We start from the raw sequence: 23803 nt of genomic DNA on the forward strand, positions 1-23803 counted from the left end.
AGCAGCTCTCACACACACACACATACAGTCATGCTCACTCACTCACTTAGTGTGCACTCGTCTTTACAACTCAACAGAATCGCAGCAGCAGCAGACGCTGCACTGCGACCCCCAATCTACTCCCCTATCCTCCTAATTCGCCCTCGCCCTCGGCAGTAGTCTTTTCATTCTTCCACACTGCGTTTCTTTTTTTTTCATCTTTTTTATTTTACTAGTGTGCCGCCCCGCACTTGGCAACAACAACTAAAGCTCAGACACAGCGCATACGAATAATTTACGCCATGCGAAGGCAAAAAGCTAAAAATGAGTAAAGGCTGCTGCAGCAGAACCAACAAAACTGCATGCGAGTTGACCTACAGTCGTGTCAATCGAAATGTGTATACATGACAAATGGTAAACAATAAAATCAAATGGATTGTTGATATAATTTTATTGCTTGTATGACATTAATGGGTAAACGATTAACATTTGAGTTTTGTGTTGCTTTAGTAGTGTATTAATTGATTGATTATTGGGTACATTAAATAATGGACAAGCGGTTAACTTTTATAGTCGCCACTGTTCACTACACTGCTGTTACACGCGCCAATGTAACTTCTTTCTCTTTTTGCCGCTGGCGCGAATTGCATTCATGCGTGCACGTGTGTGTGTACTCTGCATATGGATGTGTGTGTAAAGCTGCTGTAGCTGCTCTCGTCGTACGGGATAAACAACGCACGACTTGTTTGCATTTACTCTACGCAAATGAGCGGCGTTGTCGTTGTTGTCGTTTTTCTGTTTTCAAGGGTGGGGTGCCCTGCTGCAGCAATAGTGTGAGTTGTGGGCCACAAGGAGAATGGGTAACCACAAAAGACCCCCCCTCTGTCTATCCACCAAAACGTCTGCACACAACTCACTCTCACTAGATGATGCTGCTGCGCTGCACTGCGCTGCAGTTTTCCCATTTTGCTATGCTTTGAATGACTAAGAGACTTGTTGTTGTTGATATTATGGAGCAGAATGGGGGAAGAGGACTTCTGACGAGTTGGCAACAACATAAAAATCACAGCACACAAATTCGCCTGCTAACTGAGAGCGAATACACATGCCGTCTCGCTTTTGCTATTGTCGTCTACCCTACTCTTGAGCTCTCTCGTCTAGTGTGCTGCTGTTGTTGTTATTGCTGTCAACGAGTGGGGTTACTGACTTTGCAGCAGCCAGGCAGAGGCAAAGTTTTGCATTTGCATGTGCGTGTATGTGTATGTGTGTGTGTGAGAGAGAGAGAGATTGTGTGCATGCAGGCCAATGCATGTCAATGTGTATAGTAAGTGAAGTGCGTGCGGGCAGCGCTGTTAGCGCAGCAGCGTATGCAAAGTGAGTAATTGCGAGGGACGACAGCAGCGAAGCGACGCTTTTTTTGCGATGTTTCTTTTTGCTTTTCTTTGCGCCAGCTTCTTCAGAGTGCATTTTACACTTTTGCTTGCTTACTTCGCTTTCGTTGATGTTTGGCGCCAAAAACACGGTATGAGAAGCGGCCAACTGCCGTTAAGGTTCAAAGAACTCGTCTAGTCTAATTACGATGCATACGATTGGTCGGTCATATCATAACAAATTAATACGACAAGCATATTTGTATAGCTTCAAGTGTATGTGTGCGTGTGTTTCTTTTACACATGCTTTGCATAGAATTTATCATGACTGCATTGAGATCGATCGTTGAGTTTGTGTCTCACATGCATGAGTGTGTATATGTGGTTAGTTGCGTCTGAATGTATAGGTGCAACTACTAAAACTGCAGCAACTGTCAACTGCAGATTTTAGCCACATAATAATGAGCAGCAACAATAACAATGCAGAGAGACAAGCAATAAGAAGATAACTGCGAGTATAATAATTGTTATGGTGTACATCATTGAAATTTATAGCATTAGCATTAGCATTAGCAATATGAACTGTTGGCAAAATATGTGTTATATTTTCACATTGTTATTTCGGCTAAATTTATGAATTGATATGCGTTATTATTACTAATTTATGTAGTTCAGCTACATATCCATTGAACTAGATATCCATTGAAGTTCTTACTATTGGTATTCAATACTCAATATAATTAAAGTGTGCACACTTTGACGGCCATCACTGTTAACGAAACCGCACAAAGAAGTGGACTCACTTTCATTGCCAGCACTGTTGTAGCTGTTATGCGAATGCAGTAACGGTAAAGCGCAGACAGATTGGCAGACGAGTCAGGGCACATTGAAGTGGGTGGGTGGGGTCAGGAGGCCACACGAAATACTCAACAAGGCGGATGGCAGATTTACTTAAGCACGCATCGGTGACAGTGCAAGCAGCAACACTCTTTGTAATTTTTATGTATGCACTTACACATAAACACACACAAACACAAAGAATATAAAAGCTGTGCATATGTTTATATTTTTGATTCATTTGACCAACAAATCACAGCAGCTTCTTTCTGTGTTGCTAATGACACAACAACAATGCTGGAGCGAGAGAGATAGACTAAAAGCTAAAGCTCCCACACATTTTATTTTGGCTTTTTTTCCTTGCAATTGTAAAACTTTTCTGAGCCTAGCAACAGAAACAGCAGAGTTGTAAAAGCGAAAAGAGAAATGGAATAAAAATAAAAATAAAGCAATCATTGCACTTGTCCTGCACACGGCGGCAGCGCAGTAGCAGAAGCATGAGCGAGGTTTTATTCCTGTTGCCATGTTGCTTCAATTTTTGTTTTTTTTTCTTTGCGATTTTGATGTTGTTTTGCCGTGTGGCCCACAATGGGCGTGGCAGTCATTTCCCGCAATTACGCCTACACACAACGAAGTGACACAGACGAGAACAGAAAGAGAGAAAGAACGGTGATGATGAAGACGAAGATGATGACAATGTTTTGTGTGAGTGATAAGCCGAATTGCATTGGTTTCACGAAATATGGCAACGCTGCAAACACTCAGCAAGGAGGTATTTTCGTTAAGCCTGCAAGTATGCTACAGTTTTTTTTTTTCGAGCCGCTTTGCCTGATTGACTTTGTGTGGGGGAAAGGCAATGGAGAAATTTCAGATGCGTCACGACGAAGACCAAAATAGATATCCATAAAAAAAAATATATTCAGCAGACGTCAGTGTAAATATGGAATTTTGCAATAGCACAGACTTGAGTAGCAGCTGCCTTTAAGCCGTAATCAGTGATTTAGATATCATCGTCCTATTAATGACTTGTCGTTGCCTTGCCCTTGTGCATGTAATTTTCAGCACCTTTATCGCAATTTCACCTCCAAATTCCATATTCATATTCAAGCGAGCCTCCATTGGTAACTATGCGCAATAATAGACTTGGTAGCTATGCAGTCGAGCCATCTAACTGTAAGTTGTCCTCCAAACACCACAGCAAAGCAGGAGGGGGGCGTTATAAGGGTTGGGTATAGCTGTTGTCAAGGCTCTGACGCACAAGTTCCTCAAAGTCGAGGCTGCAACTGCGCTGCACAGTGTCGCAAGTTATATTTGTTTTTAGCAGTAAATCAAAATACAAGTTAAATATGCAAATTTTTAAGCTGTGCTAAATAATTATTTTAATTAAATTTCATAAAATTAAAAATGAAATCTTAAAAAAAAACAATACCTTTATAAAACATTTTCATTCAAAATTAATTGATAAAAACGTATTCTTTAGCGAATTTAAAACAAGAAAATTTGAAACAATTCTACTATTTTTTTTGTATAATCTTAAAGATTTAACTTCATGAAAATATTTAATGTTTACCAAGCAAAATTGCACACATTTAAGTACTCTCATTTTTAAATAGAATATTTTAAATATTTTATCTCTTAATGTAATAAAAGTAAAATTGAAATGCAAAATATATCACGTTTCATAAAATAGAATTATATATAATAAAATAAAAATTGGAACACTTAATTTGTTGAATGCAGTTAAATAAATGCAATGACCACTGTGCTCTCAGCGCTGCCTTCGACGTCAGCGTGTCTAGCATGTTGCGGGGCTGTTAACCGTTAGCCGTAGGGTTGCCAGATGAATTTTCGCTCTTTGTATGCAACTGTACTGTACTGAGCTGTTATATAGTATGTGTGTCTGTCTGCGTGTTGCTGTGCGGCTTTGGCATTAAATGTTTCAAGTATCATTCAGACGAGGGCCTAGAGTATGTATTTCATTTGTGTTTGTACCCATGCATAAAAAGGCGTCTCCTACTACGCTTCTGGCGGATCCTAGAGGCTGGACCACGCCTCGACTGTTCGTCGATGTAAATTAAAATGTTTCCGTTCTCGTCGAGACAAGCAGACACATCGAGCGAACCCGACAATGAGACACCTCACATTTCACATTTTTTAATTTTAACATTTATTTTTTAAATAACAAATTTCACTTGAATACTAAAAACTGAAAAATTAAAATTTTTTTTTATTAAAGTTCGCACTTATTATATATAGAAATTCTATTAGAGAGTTACTTTATATAATTCGTGTTAGGAAATATTAAATTAAAGTTGAATGCAATGAAAAGATATAGTACAGAGTATTTTCTGAAAGTTTGGTAGCTCTCGCATTTAAAGTCACCGAGTTGTACTAATTTCTAGGGACGGTCAGACGGACAGCAGGACGCGTCAGCATCGAATTACTATCGAGTCGTGAAGCGCTGTTGCCGCTGTTGTGGCTGTTGGGTGGGGAGTATAATGAATTATGTGTGCGAGATTGAATTTTATTGGCTTGGCGAGGTCGACGGCGCCGTCAGGATGTGAGAATTGTCAGGATGCGGATTGCACTAATTATGAAATGACATTTTAGCCAGTTGGGCGCCGATTTTAAATGGTTTTCTGCTCTCTGTGTTGTCAACTTGATTAATGTTAATTCGTTTTTCGTTTCGTTTCGTTCCAGGCGGCGACGACGGCGATGCCAATGATGATGTTGCTGCCATTATTGGGGGCGACCTCGTTGTACAGCAGCAACAACAAGTATTGCAGCTATTGCCACAACAGCAGCAAGAGAAACATCAATAACAATAATATTACTAGCCAATATTAAAGAGGGAACGAGAAGCCAGACACATGTTGCTGCTACAATTGAAACGAGAACAACGAGGAGAGCAACAGCAAGTACAATGCTCAGTGCTGCGAATGCAACAGCAGCAACAGCAGCCACAGCAGCAGCAGTTGCCGCTGGCGAAACTTATGTGATAACAAGCAAACACCACCAACATCAACAACAACAACAGCAACAACAACAGCAGCAGCAACATCAACAACCACAACAGCAGCAGCAGCAACATTTTGTTGTTGCCGCCAACACAATGGTGATACCAGCAACAGCAGCAGCAGTCGCCGGTATACCAACAGCAACAACCACAACAACAACAAGCAGTGCATTAGCCGTTGAAACTGCACAAGCAACACATCAACATCAACAACAGCCGCAGCAGCAACAACAACAACAACAACAGCAGCAACATGTGTTGTTTCAACCTCAATTGCAGTTGCAAGCAGCAGCAGCAACAACTCCACAGCCGCGACAGCTGCCCAAGAAGCGTAAATTTGATCTAGCTGAGCTAGACAAAGCCGAGCAACAGCAGCAGCAACAGCAACAACAACAGCAGCAGCAGCAGCAACAGTTGCACAAGCAGCAGAAACCCGCCGAAACAAATGGAAACAGCGATGCGTTGTTGTCCAATGGCAATGTTGCTGCCGTGCAGCAGCATGCCATATCGTTGCGGGGCATGATTGCTGTCTCGCCCTCGGCAATCAATTGCGCAGTCGCAGGTGCAGGCGCCAGCAGCAGCAACAACAATAGCAATAGCAACAGCAATAGCAACGATATCAGGCAGCAGCAACTGCAACGTATTATAATCACATCGCCGCTGCAGCAACAAGCAACCAAGCAGCAGCATGTTACCAGCAGCAGCAGCAGCAACAATAGTCATGCAGCAATCAATCATGCAACACGCACACACACTCCCGTCTACTACCAACAACAACAACAGCAGCAGCAGCAACCACGTTTTAGCTTTATCTCTCACAACAACAATCAGCAACATGTACAGGAACAACAGCAACCACAACAACAACAGCAGCAACAGCAACACGAGCCTGTTGCTCTACTCGATCTCAGCGAATGGACAAACACACGTGTCCTGGCCAAAGTGGGCAAATTTTATGCGCCCGGCATCATTCGGCAGGTGCATGAGGCGACTATAGCTGCCACGCCCACGGCCACGCCCATGCCGCCTTCAATACTCGTGGAATTCGATGCAGCCGAATTTGGGCAGCAGCTGTATCCGGATGTGCTGCAATTAGGACGCTACAATGTGATACTAGACGCCAGTCCGCCAATGGCCGATGTGAGTTCCCTTCTCCTTCCCCTCTTAATCTTGTCCCTCCTCTAAATGTGTTCTCTTTCCTCTCTAGATCACGCTGGAGGCACGCGTCTGTGTGCGACAACGGGTGGAGGATCGCAACGTTGGCTGCGTCTACGTCGAGGGCATCCTCATGGACATCAACCAGGGCACCAAGCAATACACCGTGCAGTTGGCCAACGAAGAACTTGTAAGTTATTCAAATTCTTTCAAATTAAGTTTCTTTAAAAACTTGCATTTAGTTCGTAGACTGGTTCACTTTAATCTAGAAGATATCAATTTTGAGACTTTTGAAATTTAACTCTTGTAAATTTAATTCTTTAGCTTGTAAGTAGTTCATATTCCATCAAATTAAGACTCTTTAAAAACTTGATTTTAGTTCGTTGCTTGGTTCACTTTATTAAGGAAGATATCAATTTTTTTGCCTTCGATAATCATTTATCGAATCCAATAAAAAGATTTTTGTCAATATAATTGAGAAACTATTATTAATTGTATACTTTGAAAAACACTTAATGGATTGATAACTAAAACAAAAATATATGCTTATATTATTACTACTCGAATTATAATTTGAATTAATCAAATAAATTTTATTAAAATGATGATGATGAACTAGTTCAGAACTAGTTTACAACATTCTTAACATAAAATTGGGAATCATTCTAGGTATTTTTAAAAAAAATATAACAATATTCGCTTTTGCATTAATTTTCTTTCTGAACCAAATTACTTGTTCAGTAGAAGTGGTTCGGTTTATCGTCGATTAATATTGTACTCAATATAATACTAATCTGAATCGTTTCACTAATGAGTTTCAGTTCTGTTCTCTGTAATAGAAATCTATTTCTCATTAGAAGTTGTCGATTTTTTCCTACAAAATAATGTTCCGAACCGGTTTAGTAGCGATTTACTGTGAACTACTTAAACGGTTCGTTTCCAGTTCAATACTAATTTGAACTGTCTCAGTAATGACTTTTAGTTCAGTTTTACTTTCTCTCTAATAGAAATCTATTTTTAACGATTTTTCAAATAAAATAATGTCCCGAACCGGTTTTGTAGCGTTTACTGTAAACAACTTAAATGGTTTGATCCAGTGCATTACTAATCTGAATCGCTTCAGTAATGAGTTTCTGTTCTGTTTTACTTTTTCTCTAATAGAAATCTATTTTTAATTAGAAGTGGCCGATTTTTCACTAAAATAATGTTCCGAACCGGTTTGATAGCGATTTACTGTAAACAACTTAAACGGTTCGGTTCCAGTACAATACTAATCTGAACTGTTTCAGTAATGATTTTTAGTTCTGTGTTACTCTCTCTCTCTCTAATATAAATTAATTTTTCACTAGAAGTTCCACTAAAATAATATTTCGAACCGGTTTAGTAGCGATTTATTGTAGACAACATTCTCGACATACATATAATTGAGGAAACCTTCTTCGCTTTCATAAATTATTAAATTTGTATGTTTTCTTTTACTAAACAAATCATAATTACTACACATAAAATAATAAACTGAACCGGTTCACGAACAGTTCTCAGTAATGTTTTCCTTTCAACTCCGTTCGCTTCAATGGCTTAATTCCATCTCTTCTCGATTTGCAGCCCAATACGAAGGTTGTGCGTCGAGCCGATCTGCGATTGCTGCTGCCACCCTGGTGGGATGAGCTCAACGAGCTGACGCCAACGGCGACGACACCAGGTCAGACGCCAGCGAAGCGCAAGCCAGATGCGGCTACTGTAACTGCAACAGCCACTGCCACAGTCTATCCTAAGGCATTTGTGGCCACGGGCTACGACGGCAAGTTGCCAACGCAACCGCAGCACCAGCAGCAAAAACATGAGTATTACCGAGTGGCAGCCACGTCGCCATTTCAGGGTGGTGTTGTGCCACCGCCACCACTGTTGGCGCATGTCGAGCATTCCCAACAGCAGCAGCAGCAGGCCAACGGTCTGCCGGATATTGTGATCTCGCCGGGCAGCAATGGACAACAGCAGCCACATCATCATCTGAAAATGCATGTGCCATCGCCAGCGCAGCAGCAACAACAACAACAGCAGCAGCAGCGCGGATACGACGACTACGATTCGGATGACGAGCTGAAGCGTGTCGGGATTGGATATTCGCCGGCCGCTGGCGATGTGGATGCCGAGAAGATGAGCGCCTGCAGCAAGCGCAGCAGCATGCAGAGTCGCGGCAGCACATCCAGCTTACTCGACCAGAGGCTGACACCACGATCTCATCCGGCAACTCCAAGGTACGTCACTGTCTTTACAGTAGTGTCCGCAATTGCTATAGCAAATTGCTTTACTCCACTGAAATTACAGTGGTGTGCTGCAATAGCATACATCTACTATTTACAGTAGTGTCCCCTTGCAGTGCTGTGCCGAGTAAACATACTATATTTGACTATATTTTGGCAGTATAATACTACTTAAAATGAATGTCTCCATTTGGTGATTTATTTTCATGTGTAGCAAATAAAGTACACGGTTTTCAGTGTTTAGCTTTATTATTTACAGCAGTGTCCACTTTATTTTAATTTGAGCGATTTGACCATACGATTTTACAACACTATTTCATTTATATCTTCCAGTCATTTACTGTGAATTACAATTACTTGCATTTCTCCATATGACGAAATAAATTTGGACATGACAAGTACTGCAAGTACTTCGTATTATCCTTGTAATCACAAGATACATACATACATATATGTCAATGTGATATGCACTGCAATTTACAGTAGTGTCCCCATTTAAAAAATCCAACATGTTTACCGTAGACATGAGAGTTGTAATTGCCTTTAATGGAATAATGTTTCCCACTCATTTTCCATCAACACTACAATAATTGGCAACAGTTGAATAACAATATTCACTGTAGTCCACACACAGCACGTGCATGATCCCGTTATACTATTTTGCTTATGCTTTCTGCACACGTACGCAAATGCAGCTTTTCTTTTTTGGCGCTCTCTCTCTCGCTCTCTTGTGGTGTGTGATTGCAAAAGTGGCGCTCGCAGCTGTCGTTGTGCTTTTTTCGCTCATACCTCGGCAATTGACTTGCACTCAATCCATTAATTATAATTATACATACTCGTATGTATGCATGTGTATGTGTGTATTTATGTACAAATGTATTTTGGTTGACAGATCTCAGGCAACGACGCCGCATCGCTTCAAGAAGGGCGACATTGTGGAATCGGAATCCGGAGTGCGCAAGAAGTACAATGGAAAGCAATGGCGACGTCTCTGCACGCTGTGCATGAAAGAATCTCAGCGGCGCGGCTATTGTTCCAGGCATTTGAATCAGAAGGGCAACAACAATGCGATGCCCTCATCAACGGGTCCGGGTCGCTTTCTCAGGTGCCTATAAAACACTCACTGACACTCTCTCTCTCTCTCTCCATTTTCCAGAACACTCTCTTACCATGTCTTTCTCGTTTGCACTCTCTCTCTTTTGTAGTGATAGCCGATCGAGCAGCAAGACGCAAAACGATGAGGACACATCACGCGACTCGGAAACATCGCCCAACCATCGTGTCACGGGTCGCTATGACCAGGAAGAGACCGATGTGGCCGGCGTATTAGGTATGTGCATCTCTCTCTCTCTCTTTCTCCTCTCACACCTCTTGACTTTTTATGACACCGCATTTTGAGCTCTTGGCTGTGTTGTTAATTCTCCGTTTCTCGATACTCGCTTGCTTTATGGATCATAAAAGCAACCAAAAATGTTGCTGTTGTCTGAAATTTATTCATAGTTGTGCTGCGATTCATTTTCAAGGCTGGCTTTCCCAACCAAACTCTGAACTGAACTCGACCCGACCTCGGGTCTCTCGGAACTCAAATGAGCGCCAGCTTTACCTGTTAATCTATCGTTGTTCACGCAATTACCAACACAGTTACACAGCCTCTCGACTGACGGTTTCTAAACTGTTCTCGATTGTTATTCACGGCGCTTCTTGAAATGTGCGCTACATTTTTGGGCTTAGCCGACAGCTAAACGCGCTGCCTTAAACACCTTTCGAACAATAAAATTGACACTTTTCTCTTGAAATAAATACCTTAAACAGAACTCGATTTATTTTCAATTTAATAGAAATAATTATTTGAGGTTGTCTGGAAGAAAAAAATTAAATTATAATTGTTATAGAATGCAATGATTAGATTTAGAAGAAAGATTTATTTTGTGCTCTTAGAACAAATAAATAATTATTATTAAAAATACACTAGATAAAAAACAGTAATATGAAAGGTCTTCTTATATTTGTTAATAGGCATTATTTTTTTGATTAATTATTAAATTAACTTCGAAGGGAAATAAGTATAGAAAATTCCATAAATAGTCAGTGGAAAAGAATTCTGTAGCGCATTCAAGCAATCGGTGTAGCGAAACCTTTCACATTGCTTCCAATGCATTTCCAATTCTCTATAAAAATGCATATCATAAAGTTTTATTGTGGCAATGCGGCTGCTGACCATTTCACATATACACACAAACACACACACACCTTTGGACAAAGGTCGTCGGTTTTGTTAAGGTGTTTTCGGGGCCGTGGCCGATGAGGGGGTGCTATTGTTTGAAGTGTGCGTGCAGCGGCAGAGACATCAGCAGCAGCAGCAACTATAATAACAACAAGAAACACGTTAGCTAGCCACTTGAAAGTGTGACCGCAGCGTGATTTAAGCGTAAAAGCAAAGGCAGACGCAGCGACGTCGACGTCAGCGTCGATATGAGCAGCGACGCATACGCATTCCAAAGCACCTGCAGACGAGATCGCTAGCTACACTGCTGCGACGTCGACGCCGCCACTTGAAACGAACAATGCAGCGCAGCCGAAACAAAAGCGAGCTGCGTGCGAAGCGCAACAGATTCTTCTTTTCTTGTTATATTTGCCTTGCCCTGCCTTTGATTCGTTTTTTACCTAAACAAAAATGCACTTGAGAGAGCGCGCGTTCACTAACACACAGGCATACGTGCACATGCACACAGACAGTCAGACGTTGAGCAGCACCCACACAGTCAAACAACAGGTAAACAAACATGGACGTCGAGAGCGAACGAACACAAGAGAGAGCAACAAGCAAGCAATTGATATGATTTTGAGAGAACGAAGCAGCGTCGGCGGCGCTCAGTTTATGCTGTCGCTTCGTTGGCCGCGCTCAGTTGGATTCTTTTGACGTCGTCGTCGCATTTTATGTTGAAAACTGTCAAAGGCAAGGCAAGAAAAGACAGCACAGTGAACAGAACAGAACGCGGAACGCGGCGCAAAAGCAAAAAATACAACAAATATAAAATAAAGAAGAAAAAGAACACAAAAAATATAGTGAATACCAATGCGAATGCAGCAGACAAAACGAATGTGACAACGACGACAAAAAAAATAAAAAAAAAGAACTTTTTCAAGCAAATTAAATACGAAGCAAAATATGTGCAGAAAGTGATGCCAATCAAAGTGATTCAGTGAGCAGCGAGTGTGGAGTCAAAGGAGTTGGAGGCGCAGGAGAAGGAAGCAGCAGCGACATGAACGCGTTCCAGGACTTTGAGCTGGGCGCTAAATTATATTTACAATGCTTATGTAATGGGCTAACACAACAACAAATACCAAATATGCAAACAAATTTCAGACGATACCAAATGATATCCCTTTCTCTGTTTCTCTCTCTCTCTCTTTCTACAGTGTCACTGAGCAGCTCACGCTCTGCAACGCCATCGTATACATCACCCGTGAATCATGCCGGCGCCTCGCCGCTGAACGCCATCCCCCCACTCCCCGGTCAATGTGACCAGTCATCGGCAAAACTTCTTTACGCCCATTGCGAATCAATCCCAGCAGCAACAACAGCAACAGCAACCACATCAGCAGCAGCATGTGAATGTTGTGGCTGCTGTGCCGCTGGACAGCAAATGGAAGACAACACCAAGTCCAGTGTTGTACAACACCAATAATAACAACAATAACAGCAGCAGCAGCAACAACAACAATGGCTGGGAGAGCAGTCAACATCAGCAGCAGCAACATCAGCAGCCACCGCCACCGCCACAAACAACGGCTGTTTCGCTGGTGATGCATGCACCACCGCCACAACAACAGCAACAACAACAACCACCTGCCGCTCATCTCAGTGCGCTGCCAACGCCGCCGCCCAGCAGCCTTGGCCATGCCACAAGCGTAATTCGCATCTCAAGCAGCCAGCAACAACTGCAACAATCAGCGCCAACTCAGCAGCAGCAACAACAACAACAACAACATGTTGTGGTATCCACGGCTGGTCATCAGACATTTCATCCCGTCATTGTGAATGCGACACAACTGTCGCAACTACAGAATTCATTGCCCGTTTCCGTCGCCCAACAACAGCAGCAACAACAACAGCAACAGCCGCCGTTGCCGCCCACATCGGTTTCGTTTCATCCGCATTCGCATCCGCATCCGCCAACCACGCCCACATCCGCAACAGTGCCCATTGCTGTGGCACAAGCACAGGACAAGCCGCTGCCAAAAAACGGTAAGTGCCACCATTTGTAGCAACTCCCCAGTTAATCAGTCAATTTGATTGTCATCATAAATGTGGCAATCACTTTTGGCATTAAGTTTAATGTGATAACGATTATTTAGTATCGATAACACGCGAATTGATTGAAAAAACAAATTATCACATTAAGTTATCGACAGTTTTAAACGAATTCAAATCAAAAATGTTATGGTAGAAAACTTTATAGTAGAAGACTTTATAAATATGCGCTATATTAATTGCAAGAGAGATATAAATAGACAAAGTGAGTGAGCTAATAAAAAGGGAAAAATTAACGTAACCCAAATTAAATAATTGCAATAATATGCTATGATAATTGATGTCATCATAGCTAAGAGAGGGAAAGAAAGCGTATTTATAAATTAAACCATTAAAGAACGAAAAACAAAACTGCAATGTAGCAGAAAATGAGTGAAACTTTAACATTATTTTTTAAGAGATATTTGTTTAGTACATAAAATTAGAAGCTATTAAATATTTATTCTTTAAAATAGATAAAAATTCGAAAGTGAGAATTAATACAAAAATATATTATTTATGAATTAGAACTTCTATTATAGCATCCACAGAAAAAATGAACAGCCAAATTTAGAAATTTTAAAGCTTTTCAATATTTTCATTCATTTCAAAACAATTCAAATTAATTCAATATTTTGTGACAATATTTTAAAGTTTCAAGAATTAATAAAGAAATTCAAATTCAAGATGCTTTTCTCATTGATAAAAATAAGTAATTTATTTATTTAATGAATGAATCTTTCCAGCTTTGAAATTATTATTTGTATATTTTAATATTAACTTATAGGAAGTCAAATTTAAAGGATTATAATACAATTTTAGTTGAAAAATATTTGAAAATTTGTTTGGGTATCAATAAAATATTAATTATAAGAATTATTGATTGAGATCCCATTTGAGTAATGTATTAAATTAACAACTTTTCTGTTTACGCTCTTTGCAGGCTACAATGCGGCTAGCTATCCGTGGCACAAGCTACTGCCGCAAATGCCGGCCATGACCAAAGCACCTCCAGCAACAGTGGTGACGACGACAACGACCAACAGCAACTACAGTTTGTCGCTGATGCAGCATCAGCACCAACAGCAGCAGCAACAGTTGTCGCCGCAGCACACAGCACAACTGCCAGCAACAGTTGCAGCACAGCAGCAACAACAATCGTCGCTGAATCCTAGCAACAATCATCTGATTGTTCCTGCGCCGTTGTCATCGCCAGGCAAGCCACTCAACTGTTCCATGAACGATGCAAAAGCAGCAGCAGCAGCGGCGGCAGCAGCAGCAGCCTCAGCAACAGTGGTGTCCACTAGCACAGCGGATGATCCCGATGAACCGGATGAGCAGCTGGACGACGATGTGTTTGAGTCGCACAGCAACAGCACAGCAGCCGCAGCAACCACATCGAATGGCAAGAAAACAGCAGCAACAGCGGCAACAGCAATGCAATTGCCCACGTACAACAGCAACATACGCAAGCTGGACGAGTGCCACGATGCCAGCGATGGTGTGGCAGGTGCACCAACAACTTCAGCAGCCAAGCGACGCAGTCAATCGCTGAGTGCGCTGCAACAGCAACAACAACAGCAGCAGCAACAACAACAGCAGCAACAACAGCCGACGACGGCTAAGGCAGCGGAGAAGAAGGTGCGCCGTCCGATGAACGCCTTCATGATCTTCTCGAAGAAGCATCGCAAGATGGTGCACAAGAAGCATCCCAATCAGGACAATCGCACAGTCAGCAAGATCCTTGGCGAATGGTGGTACGCTCTAAAGCCCGAGCAGAAGGCGCAATACCATGAGCTGGCCAAATCGGTGAAGGATGCGCATTTTCAGCTGCATCCCGATTGGAAGTGGTGCTCCAAGGATCGTCGCAAATCCTCGACGGGCGGTGGCAAAGGCGGCGCTGCGGCAGCGGCAAGTGCTTTGGGAGGCGGCGGCGATTGCAAGCAGCGTCAAGTGTCGGTGGATGGCTCCGATTCGCTGGAGGACGACATGTGTCCATCCACGCCAGGCGGCAGTGGCAGCGGCGGTGCTCAGGCAGCCGAAATGCAAGGCGACATCATACCGCTGACCATTGACAACTATAACATTGCCTGCGACGACACGCCCACCACGATCGCCAGCAGCCAAGTGCAGAGTCAGAGCAGCAATGGGAATGGCAAAGTGAAGCTGCCCAAGAACGAGCTGCAGTCGGATGAGGATGAGCAGATGCTGGTGGTGGAAGTGGATGAGCAGCCGAGCAACAACAAACTGGATTTGCAATGTCGCGAACGCGTCAACGACTTGGACATGGACGAGGCGCCCTTTGACTACCGCAAGCAGACGGACGCGGAGCAAGTAAGTTGCTAGTGCTTGAAATGGTTTTGTACTCCATGCTAATCCTTTTACTTCTGCTGCACAGCGCACTCAAGAGGATCATTCAAGTGCCTGCAATGGCCAGGCCATGTCTGCTCCAGCGACAGCAACAGGAACGGGCGCTGGCGCTGAGCGTGAGATAACGCTGAAGCCGAAGGCGATCAAGGCGCATCCGGGACTGGAGAGCACGATGCTGCAATATCCACAGATGCCCATGTATACGCACTACACTAGTCCCAAGAATCCAATCGGTGTAACACCATTCCAACCCACAGGCGAGCAAGCACTAAAACCATTTAATGCCACCAGCAACAGTTGCTAATTTTGTTTTCCTTTCTTTTGCGGATCTACTCTCAACAGGCGGCGCCTTCAAGTCAATGCCCATCAGTCCCAAGGGCAGCAGCAGTTCATCAACGGGTTGCAAATCGGATGAACAACTGCAGGCTGCTCACATCAAGCAGGAGGACATCAAACAGGAGCCACCATCGCCCTATAAACTGAATGGTGCCCCGCCCCCCGGGAGGCGTGATCAGTGCTCCGCCACCGCCCACAAATGCTGTCGGCGCGATCTTCAATTTCAATGTGCCAAATGCAACGGCGCACAGCCAGAAGCAATTTCATTATCCCATCCATCATGCCCTCTGCAGTCCCACTGATGTGAGAGGTGAGTTTTCCAACCCAGCTTACCATAGAAATAATTTCAATTGAACTATGTTTTTTACCCTTCTCACTCCGTGTTCCTTTGAGCTAGCCAACAGTTTTAAGTGTTAATTTGTTGAGAAATATGTAATGTAGACAGTCCATTGATAATGTTCCTTAAAGAATAAGATTAGAAAATCAAAAATTATATATTTGTATACGGATATATTTTAAATTAAAATGACGACATTAGAAATATGATAGACTCGTTGACACCTCTGTAAATATTCCAAGAAATATATTCTTTAATTTGATCAAAATTGTGTGAATTGTTTCTTTAGCAACAGTACAAGACTACAACATTTATAATTGTAGTTTAAAAACTAAAAACGGAACTTGACAGATCACTTATTTGATTACCAAACTATAATATCACTGACAAGGATATTTAAAAAAAAGTAAATCTATATTTCCTAAATTCGAATCATATTATAGTCGTATTAAATCTGAAAATCTATTTTTTTTTTTAAATCAAGCATCTTAAGGATTGAGAAAAAATGTGAGATTTATTAAACAGCGATAATATTTTTTATAAAAAGCATCATAAATATTAGGGATAATATATTATTGTTAAAATTGTCCTTTTAGATATTATTTATAAATTGGATCGCATATCTTAAAGATTAAGTAAAATTTCTTAGGTAATGGCTAGCTCAAAGCAACGGAATAGTTTTATTTTTAATTTCTTCAGTTTTAAGTTGGAGCTCTTCTGTTGTTTTCTAGCATACAATTATCGAACAAATTGGCTTTATTTGTAATACTATGATTTGTTGAGTAAACCATATGATTTTGTTGTGTTGCACGATTATGTAATAGTATTGTTTACACCAACGACAAATTTATGACAATTCAACCACGCCCACACCACCACCCCGCCCCTCGCCCGTAAATCATTTTAATTTGTATTCAAAATACTTTCTGCATATAACATCTTTCTCTCTGTTTCTCACCTACTCACCATACTTACACACAACGAACATAAACTCACCTCACGTCGCCCACCATCTACAACACATGCAATCGATCAACTCTGTCTCTTTTCCTCTTTCTCTGTATCGCCCGCGCTTTTACCTTTGTTCATTTCTATGTCTCTCACTTGCGCTTCAAATCACATCTCACCCCCCCCCAAAAAAAAAACCGTAACAAAATAGCTAAAGAACGCGAAGAAAAGCAAAAGACACAAGAGAAAGCTAATGCGAGCGAGGACGAAAGCGAAACAAATAATGAGCACAAACACAAAGTGGAAACTGAACTTATAGGCGAAGAGTATGTGGACGAAGATGATGAAGATGACGAGGACGACGATGATGATGACGATGATGACGAACAGTTTATGGATGAGTTGGCGCGTGTGACGACAGATTTCGATGACATTGCTCAATATACAATTGTTAAGCCAGCCACGCCCTTGCCTGCGCCTGCGCCTGCGCCTTCGGTCACGCCAACTCCCACGCCTCCCTCAAATGCAAGTCAAGTGCAAGTGCAAGCGCCGCTTTTGAAGCGCAAGCAATTCACCATTGTGCGCTCGCTGACGCCGCTGCAGCCGGCAAACTCACCACATCAGCAGTTGAAGCATCTGCATCAGCGACGCGTCGAAACGCCGCCCACAGTTATTACACGCGTGCCAACGCCGACGCCGGCGTCGACGTCGACGTCGACGATCATTGCGACTGCGACGCCGCAGTCGCGCAATCATTTCACCATTATACGTACACAACATACAGCAAAAACAGCACAAACTTTACATTCACAACTACAACTGCAACGACAACAACACACACAACAACAACACCACAACACACCGCCGCCATTGTTTTTCAAAAGCTCAAAAGCTCCGACATCAACAACATTAACATCATCAGCCACAACATTGACACCAACTCCACCACCACCATTAACAATAACAACAACAGCAACAACAACAACTTTGACAAAGACAATGACAACAACAGCAATCACAACGACAACAACAACAGCCACATCAATCAGTCACAGTAACGAGCAACTTATTAAATTTTCCAATAATTTCAATAATGCTGCTGCAACAACAACAACAACTACAACAAACAACTCAAACACCAACCAACCAACGAAAACGTCGATAATACGCAAATTGTTGACACTGCAAGATGCGACGAGCAAAGCAACGGGACGCGCCGCCATTTTGTACGATGCTCTGGTGTTGGACACTTTGCATGGCAATGACGATGACGAGGATGACAACGACAACGACAACAACAGCGACATTGCAGAAAGTGCTCAGCAGCAACAGCAGCAACAACAACCGTTGTCAGAGACAGCAGCATCAACAACAAGTGTACAACAACCGGCAACAATGTTGCTGATCACGGATGTCAACAGCTACAATCAGCAACATGTTGCCGTCTCCAATGCAACGACGGCAACATTGCGACCATTGTCCTTCATCAGCATCAATGCGTGCAACAAGATCACGCTGCCGGCAAACACACGCATTCTGACCACGACGGCAACAACGACCACGCCCACTTTAACTGTGCTCACCAAGGCGATGGCCCCAACAAATCATAGTACTAATAAAGCCAATGAACTAACCATAACGGCCACTGTCGAGTCTGCCCCAAGCAGTGGCAGCAACAACAGCCACAATAACAATAACAAAACTCCAAACAATAACAAAAATAATAACAGCGATGCAACGACCATTCTTATGATCAACTCAAACTCATCCGCAGCTCATCAGGCCTGTGTGCCCAACTCCCCGGCGGCGGTCAGTTTGGGGCATGCGGCAGCCAGCATTGCCACGCCTCCAGCCTCGGCGCCAGCGCAAATTCTGGGTGCAGCGGGTCCAGCGCCTCCGCAGAAAATGTACTTTACCATGAGTCATCCGGTAAGTGCAAATCTATAAAAATTGTCAAAATTGTAGGATATTTTTTAAAGCTTAAACACAAAAACTTAGGATATGTTTTCAATCCGTAAAAACTTCAAGGAATGTGATGATTTTACATTTTTAAATTAAAAAGTCAATTGTTGAAATATTTCATGAAAATTAAATACTTATTAAATGAGAAATCGAGGCCTTTACTCTTATTTCTGATACCTACAAATAAAAAAAGATAAAAATCATATTTGTCAATATTTTTTTTTTAAATATTCGAAAATAAAAATTCGTTTAATGAAATATATTTCATTATTGTGGTTTTTGTAAATACTTTTTCGTTTAAAAGTTATTTATTATTTTCTGTGTATTGTTTTCATAAATTATAAATTAATTAAGTAGAAAACAACAAATTGGGTTCTAAATATTCTTTATTCTTCTAATATTCTTTATTTCTTGCAAATACTAAAATCTTTCCAACTCAAAACCTAGACAATGCAATTCTTCAAGTTTGGAATAAATTTATTTATGGAAAAATAAAGTTTGCAGCATATTTTTGAGCTGAATAATGAAAACTGCAATACTAGATAATTAGTTAATGATTAGCAAATTATGTTTTTAGTCTAAATTTAAAGTCGTAGAGATTTAACTCCTTTAAATCTATTTATAAGTAAGGAAAGTAGATTTTGATTTATAAGTTTCCGTGACTTATCTATTACAGTATCAGATGCTGCCACGTACGCATCAGCCGAGCACTCCCAGCCTGGAGCACTTGCAGCTGCAAGACGCTTTTTCGCCCGGCTACCTCTTCAAGAAGCACAGCAGTGGCCTCGGGGTGCAGGGAGCGCCGCAGTTGCCTCCGGTTAGTGCGCAGGCGGCAATGTTGTTGCATGGCTATGCGCCCAGCAGTCAGCACAGCCAGGAGCAGCCGCCGGTCAGTTCGCCGTCGTATAAATCAATGCCCTCCACACCGAAGTCGGCGACATATCATCTGAGTGCACCGCCCGATTCGGCGGGCAAGCGCAGCAGCTGCGACACAAACGCTGCCGAGGACACCGATGTCGATGTGGATGTGGATGCCGATGGTCATCAGTTTGTGTTGGCGCCGACGCCAGCGCAACTAGGACGTGCTCCGCTGCAGCGACGCAAGAATTTATGTGAGTAACCTGCCTTTGGCTTTCCACTGCAGATAAGTTTGTCTAACGTGCGTTATTTTGCCTTTTGCAGCTCAAAGCAAATCGGACAACAATGCGAGTGGCGTATACGGAGGCAGCAATGGACAGCACATTGGACGCAAACTGCACTCGCCCACGATGACGGAGGGAGCCACCTCGTCGCCGATTATCGGACATGTGAATAGCAGCAGCCTCAGCTCGGCCTTGCCCACGCCCACCTCATCGACCACAACGCCCAACAGCGATGAGCAGTTGCCGCTAACGCCAACGGCCATCGTCGGGGTTGGCAGCAACAATGCGTGCGGACTCTCAAAGTCGCCGCTGAGGAATGTGCCCGCCTCGGCACCTGCCGTTGTGACCCACAAAAAGAAGAGCGATGAAGTAAACAAGTAAGTGAAAAGAGTGGAAGAAGTAAATGCAAAAGAAATATCTAAATGAACTCATCTTCTATAGTGTGCTCAAGCAAGTGGACTTTGACAAGAAGTACAGGGCTCTGCCGCAGTTCAAGCCAGAGGATTGCCAATCGCCCAGCGCCATTGCAGTGCCGTCCTCGCCTCGCGTCTATGGCACCAACTATCGCAAGAAGAACGCTGTGCCACCGCCAGTGCAGAAGCTGAGTATGTGATGAATGTTTAACCCGAGACAACAGGACGTGTGTGACTAATATTGAATCCCAATCTTTTGTTTCTTTGTGTCCCCATCCTTTTGTTGTGCACAACAGTGGGCGAGGATGATTCGATCGATGAGCCCGCCTCGGCGCCACCGACAACCACACAGCGTTTCTTTGGTGCGGACTTTAACAATGATCTGAGAGGTAAAGCACATAGTCCACATTATTACGATAGCCGTTCTGGAAATAATCTTCAATTTGCCGCAGAACTTGAGACCGCCGATCAAACGGGTCGATCCCCCCGCACACCCAAAACGCCGTTGCAGAGCGCACGTTCCGATGCCAGCGAGAAGGGACACCGCCGAGTGTTGGAGACGCGACGCAATTTGGTCATGCAACTGTTCAACGATCACGGCATGTTCCCAACCACACAGGCAACCATTGCCTTCCAGGTGCGTCTTTGCATAGCAAATAAGCTATTCATAATATACATCGACTTATTGTGTGAATTTCGTATTCGATTGCAGACCAAACACATCGATGTCTTTCCACGCAAGCAAGATCTGCAGCTGAAGATACGCGAGGTACGCCAGAAGGCGCTGGGAAATCAGGTCTACACGCCACAATCGGACTCCAACTCGTCTTCAGCCACGCTGGGCGCCAATCTGAATACAGCGGCGTCAGGTAATCAACATTGAAAAGTAGGATTAATTGTAGTAACAAGCTTTTGCTTTGAAAACATCTGTCAAAACTGAATTCCAATATGTGTACTTCTTATCTGTTTTGATCTTTAAACCTTGCTTAGAAAATGATTTTCAAAATTTGTACTTGTAATCTGTTCTGATCTTTAAACGTTGCGTAGCCACAATAATTTAATAGTCTAATTAATTTCGATGTTTTCCTTTAGACTACTTTTGCTTGTGAGGATTTCTTTTTCATGTTTTAATTTGTTTCATTTTCTATTGTAAAAACATTGTATAGATGTTTTTCCATATTACTATACGGCAGGTATGCACCAACAACATCAACAACACCAACAGCAACAGCAGCAATTGCAATACGCCGAGCAACAACAACAACAGCAGAGTCTGTCACAGGCGAGCCATGGAACCAAGCCAAACGATAATGATACCAAGTACAAGTGAGAAAATGTAAGCCGCCGCTTTAACGGATTACAGGATCAGTCAGGACGATCAGGACGTAAACGAATTTGATTAGCTGCGAGTGACAAATTACTTAAAATTAGTAAACGAATTAAGCAAAACAACAATAATTGCAGCAACGCACACACACACACACACACACATACACAAAAATACATCCACATTCAGAAAGTTACAGCTCATGCATCAGATGCATAAAGGCAACAAGAGAAATAGTTTATATTGAAAATAAAGAAAAGAAAAAGGAAACTACATATATATTAAATCGAAAGGATAAAAAAATTACAAATTTTAATTACAATATGTACTACACGTATAACGAAGCGAGAGGAAAAGAACAGCAACAGAAATATTGAGAGGAAGTGAATTTATTAAGCAGCTTAATAAAATAAAACAAAAAGAAAGGAAAGTAAGGAAAGAAATTACTAGTTGGAAGATACATAGAATTTTTGAAGCATATATATGAAGTACATACATAATAGAAGAAGCATTGTATAATGATTTAGTTATTAATTTACAGGCAAAACAAACAAAAACAAATTAGCAACCGCAATGAATACCGTAACAACAGAAAATACGAAATCGAAAGCTAAAACAAAAACACAGAACACAAAACCGAAACCGAAATAGCGCATAAGCATAAACCTAACTTAAATTGCACATTAATTTTGAAGTGTATTTAGCACAAGAATTGTATAAAACAACAACAAAACGATAAGAAAACAAAGTTAAATTGAGAACGTTAACGAAAATTGTAATCTATATATTGCAAAACAAATTGTAGATGTATTGTATAATTAGTCATAACGGTTTTAGAATGAAAAGAAACCGCACCGCAAAATGCTTTTAAATTGTCAGCTTTTTTCATTGGCAAATTGCAATTGGAAAAAGTGAAACATTTTTTTTAAATTGTATGTACATTACTATTTTAATTATTATTATTATTATCATTATTACTATTATTTTTATTCTTGTACTATTTTCTGGCTTTTTTACACTGTTGTCTATTTAATTTGAATAAACAAATTTAATTTATATAAATACCACACATAATTATATACAGTTGTTAGACGGAACATTCAGCAAATAAACAACACAACAACAAGTGCAAAACTGTCTATCGAACAACAAAGAAACCAACAACAACAGCAATAAACATTTGCAATTTAAAACAGAATGAAAATTATGATACACAAAACTGTCTTCCACTGTTGCTGCAATACTTGATTTATCAATATTCTAATTGTTTTTTATGATTATTTTTACAAATTTAATTTTAAATTACGTAGCTCTGTGGAGTTTTGCTTATTTAATTGTATAAATAGAGTGTGTGACTGCGTTTAATTGTAAATTAAATAAATACATTTTGGCTTTCAACAATAATTATTATACTACCATATATTATGTTAGATTGTACACTTAGTTATTAAACAAGCTTTAAACAAATTTGAAAGCATTGACAACAAATATGCTATGGCGTAATTCTCGTTAATTATTTCGCAAGCAAAAGCAGAAGCAAAATGAAATGCCAGAAACTTTGTATTATTATATGTGTACAACTTGAAGTGTTGTGTCTGTTAAACGTGCAAATGTATTGTATTTTTCTTTCAATCTAATTTTGATTTATCCTATTTTTTAAATTGTATGCATGTATCAAATGTTCTCCTTATTCGATATAAGATATTCTCCCTAAATTATGCTAGCATCTGTTTTTTTTTTATTTTGCGCAGTCTCTTAATTCACTTTGCCATAGTTAATGATCTAATGCAGACACAAACACACACCCACACAGACACTCTTTTAATTTGTGTAATGGTTAGTTATTAAATAAATTGATTACAACTTTTTAAAGCTGCACTTAATTATAATTTAATTATAGTTATTTTAGTCTTTATGTTTCCTACAATTAGTTGAAAACAAAATTTTATATGATAAAAACATTTTAGCGTGTTAATGTTAATCAAAAACAAAACAAAAAAAGAATAAAACAAAGTTTATAAGCAAATTATGCGTGTGAAATTATTGCAGAGAT

At 41.3% G+C, this 23803-nt stretch overlaps 1 protein-coding gene across 1 annotated transcript in view; it reads left to right on the forward strand.

Moving 5' to 3' along the window:
• LOC133838957 (putative transcription factor capicua) overlaps positions 1 to 23803 on the forward strand; it is a 61306-nt gene extending 37503 nt beyond the window's left edge. The window contains 19 exon segments of the mRNA XM_062270233.1: positions 4887 to 6342; positions 6410 to 6547; positions 7963 to 8615; positions 9514 to 9726; positions 9827 to 9951; positions 12042 to 12124; positions 12126 to 12870; positions 13859 to 15249; positions 15314 to 15542; positions 15628 to 15775; positions 15777 to 15931; positions 18681 to 18835; positions 19545 to 19980; positions 20051 to 20387; positions 20452 to 20615; positions 20720 to 20812; positions 20876 to 21060; positions 21136 to 21292; positions 21590 to 23803. Of these exon segments, the coding sequence (XP_062126217.1) occupies positions 5110 to 6342; positions 6410 to 6547; positions 7963 to 8615; positions 9514 to 9726; positions 9827 to 9951; positions 12042 to 12124; positions 12126 to 12870; positions 13859 to 15249; positions 15314 to 15542; positions 15628 to 15775; positions 15777 to 15931; positions 18681 to 18835; positions 19545 to 19980; positions 20051 to 20387; positions 20452 to 20615; positions 20720 to 20812; positions 20876 to 21060; positions 21136 to 21292; positions 21590 to 21753 (6804 nt within the window). The 5' untranslated portion in view covers positions 4887 to 5109 and the 3' untranslated portion in view covers positions 21754 to 23803.

Source organism: Drosophila sulfurigaster, chromosome 2R (genome assembly GCF_023558435.1).
Source record: "Drosophila sulfurigaster albostrigata strain 15112-1811.04 chromosome 2R, ASM2355843v2, whole genome shotgun sequence".
Lineage (NCBI taxonomy): Eukaryota > Metazoa > Arthropoda > Insecta > Diptera > Drosophilidae > Drosophila > Drosophila sulfurigaster.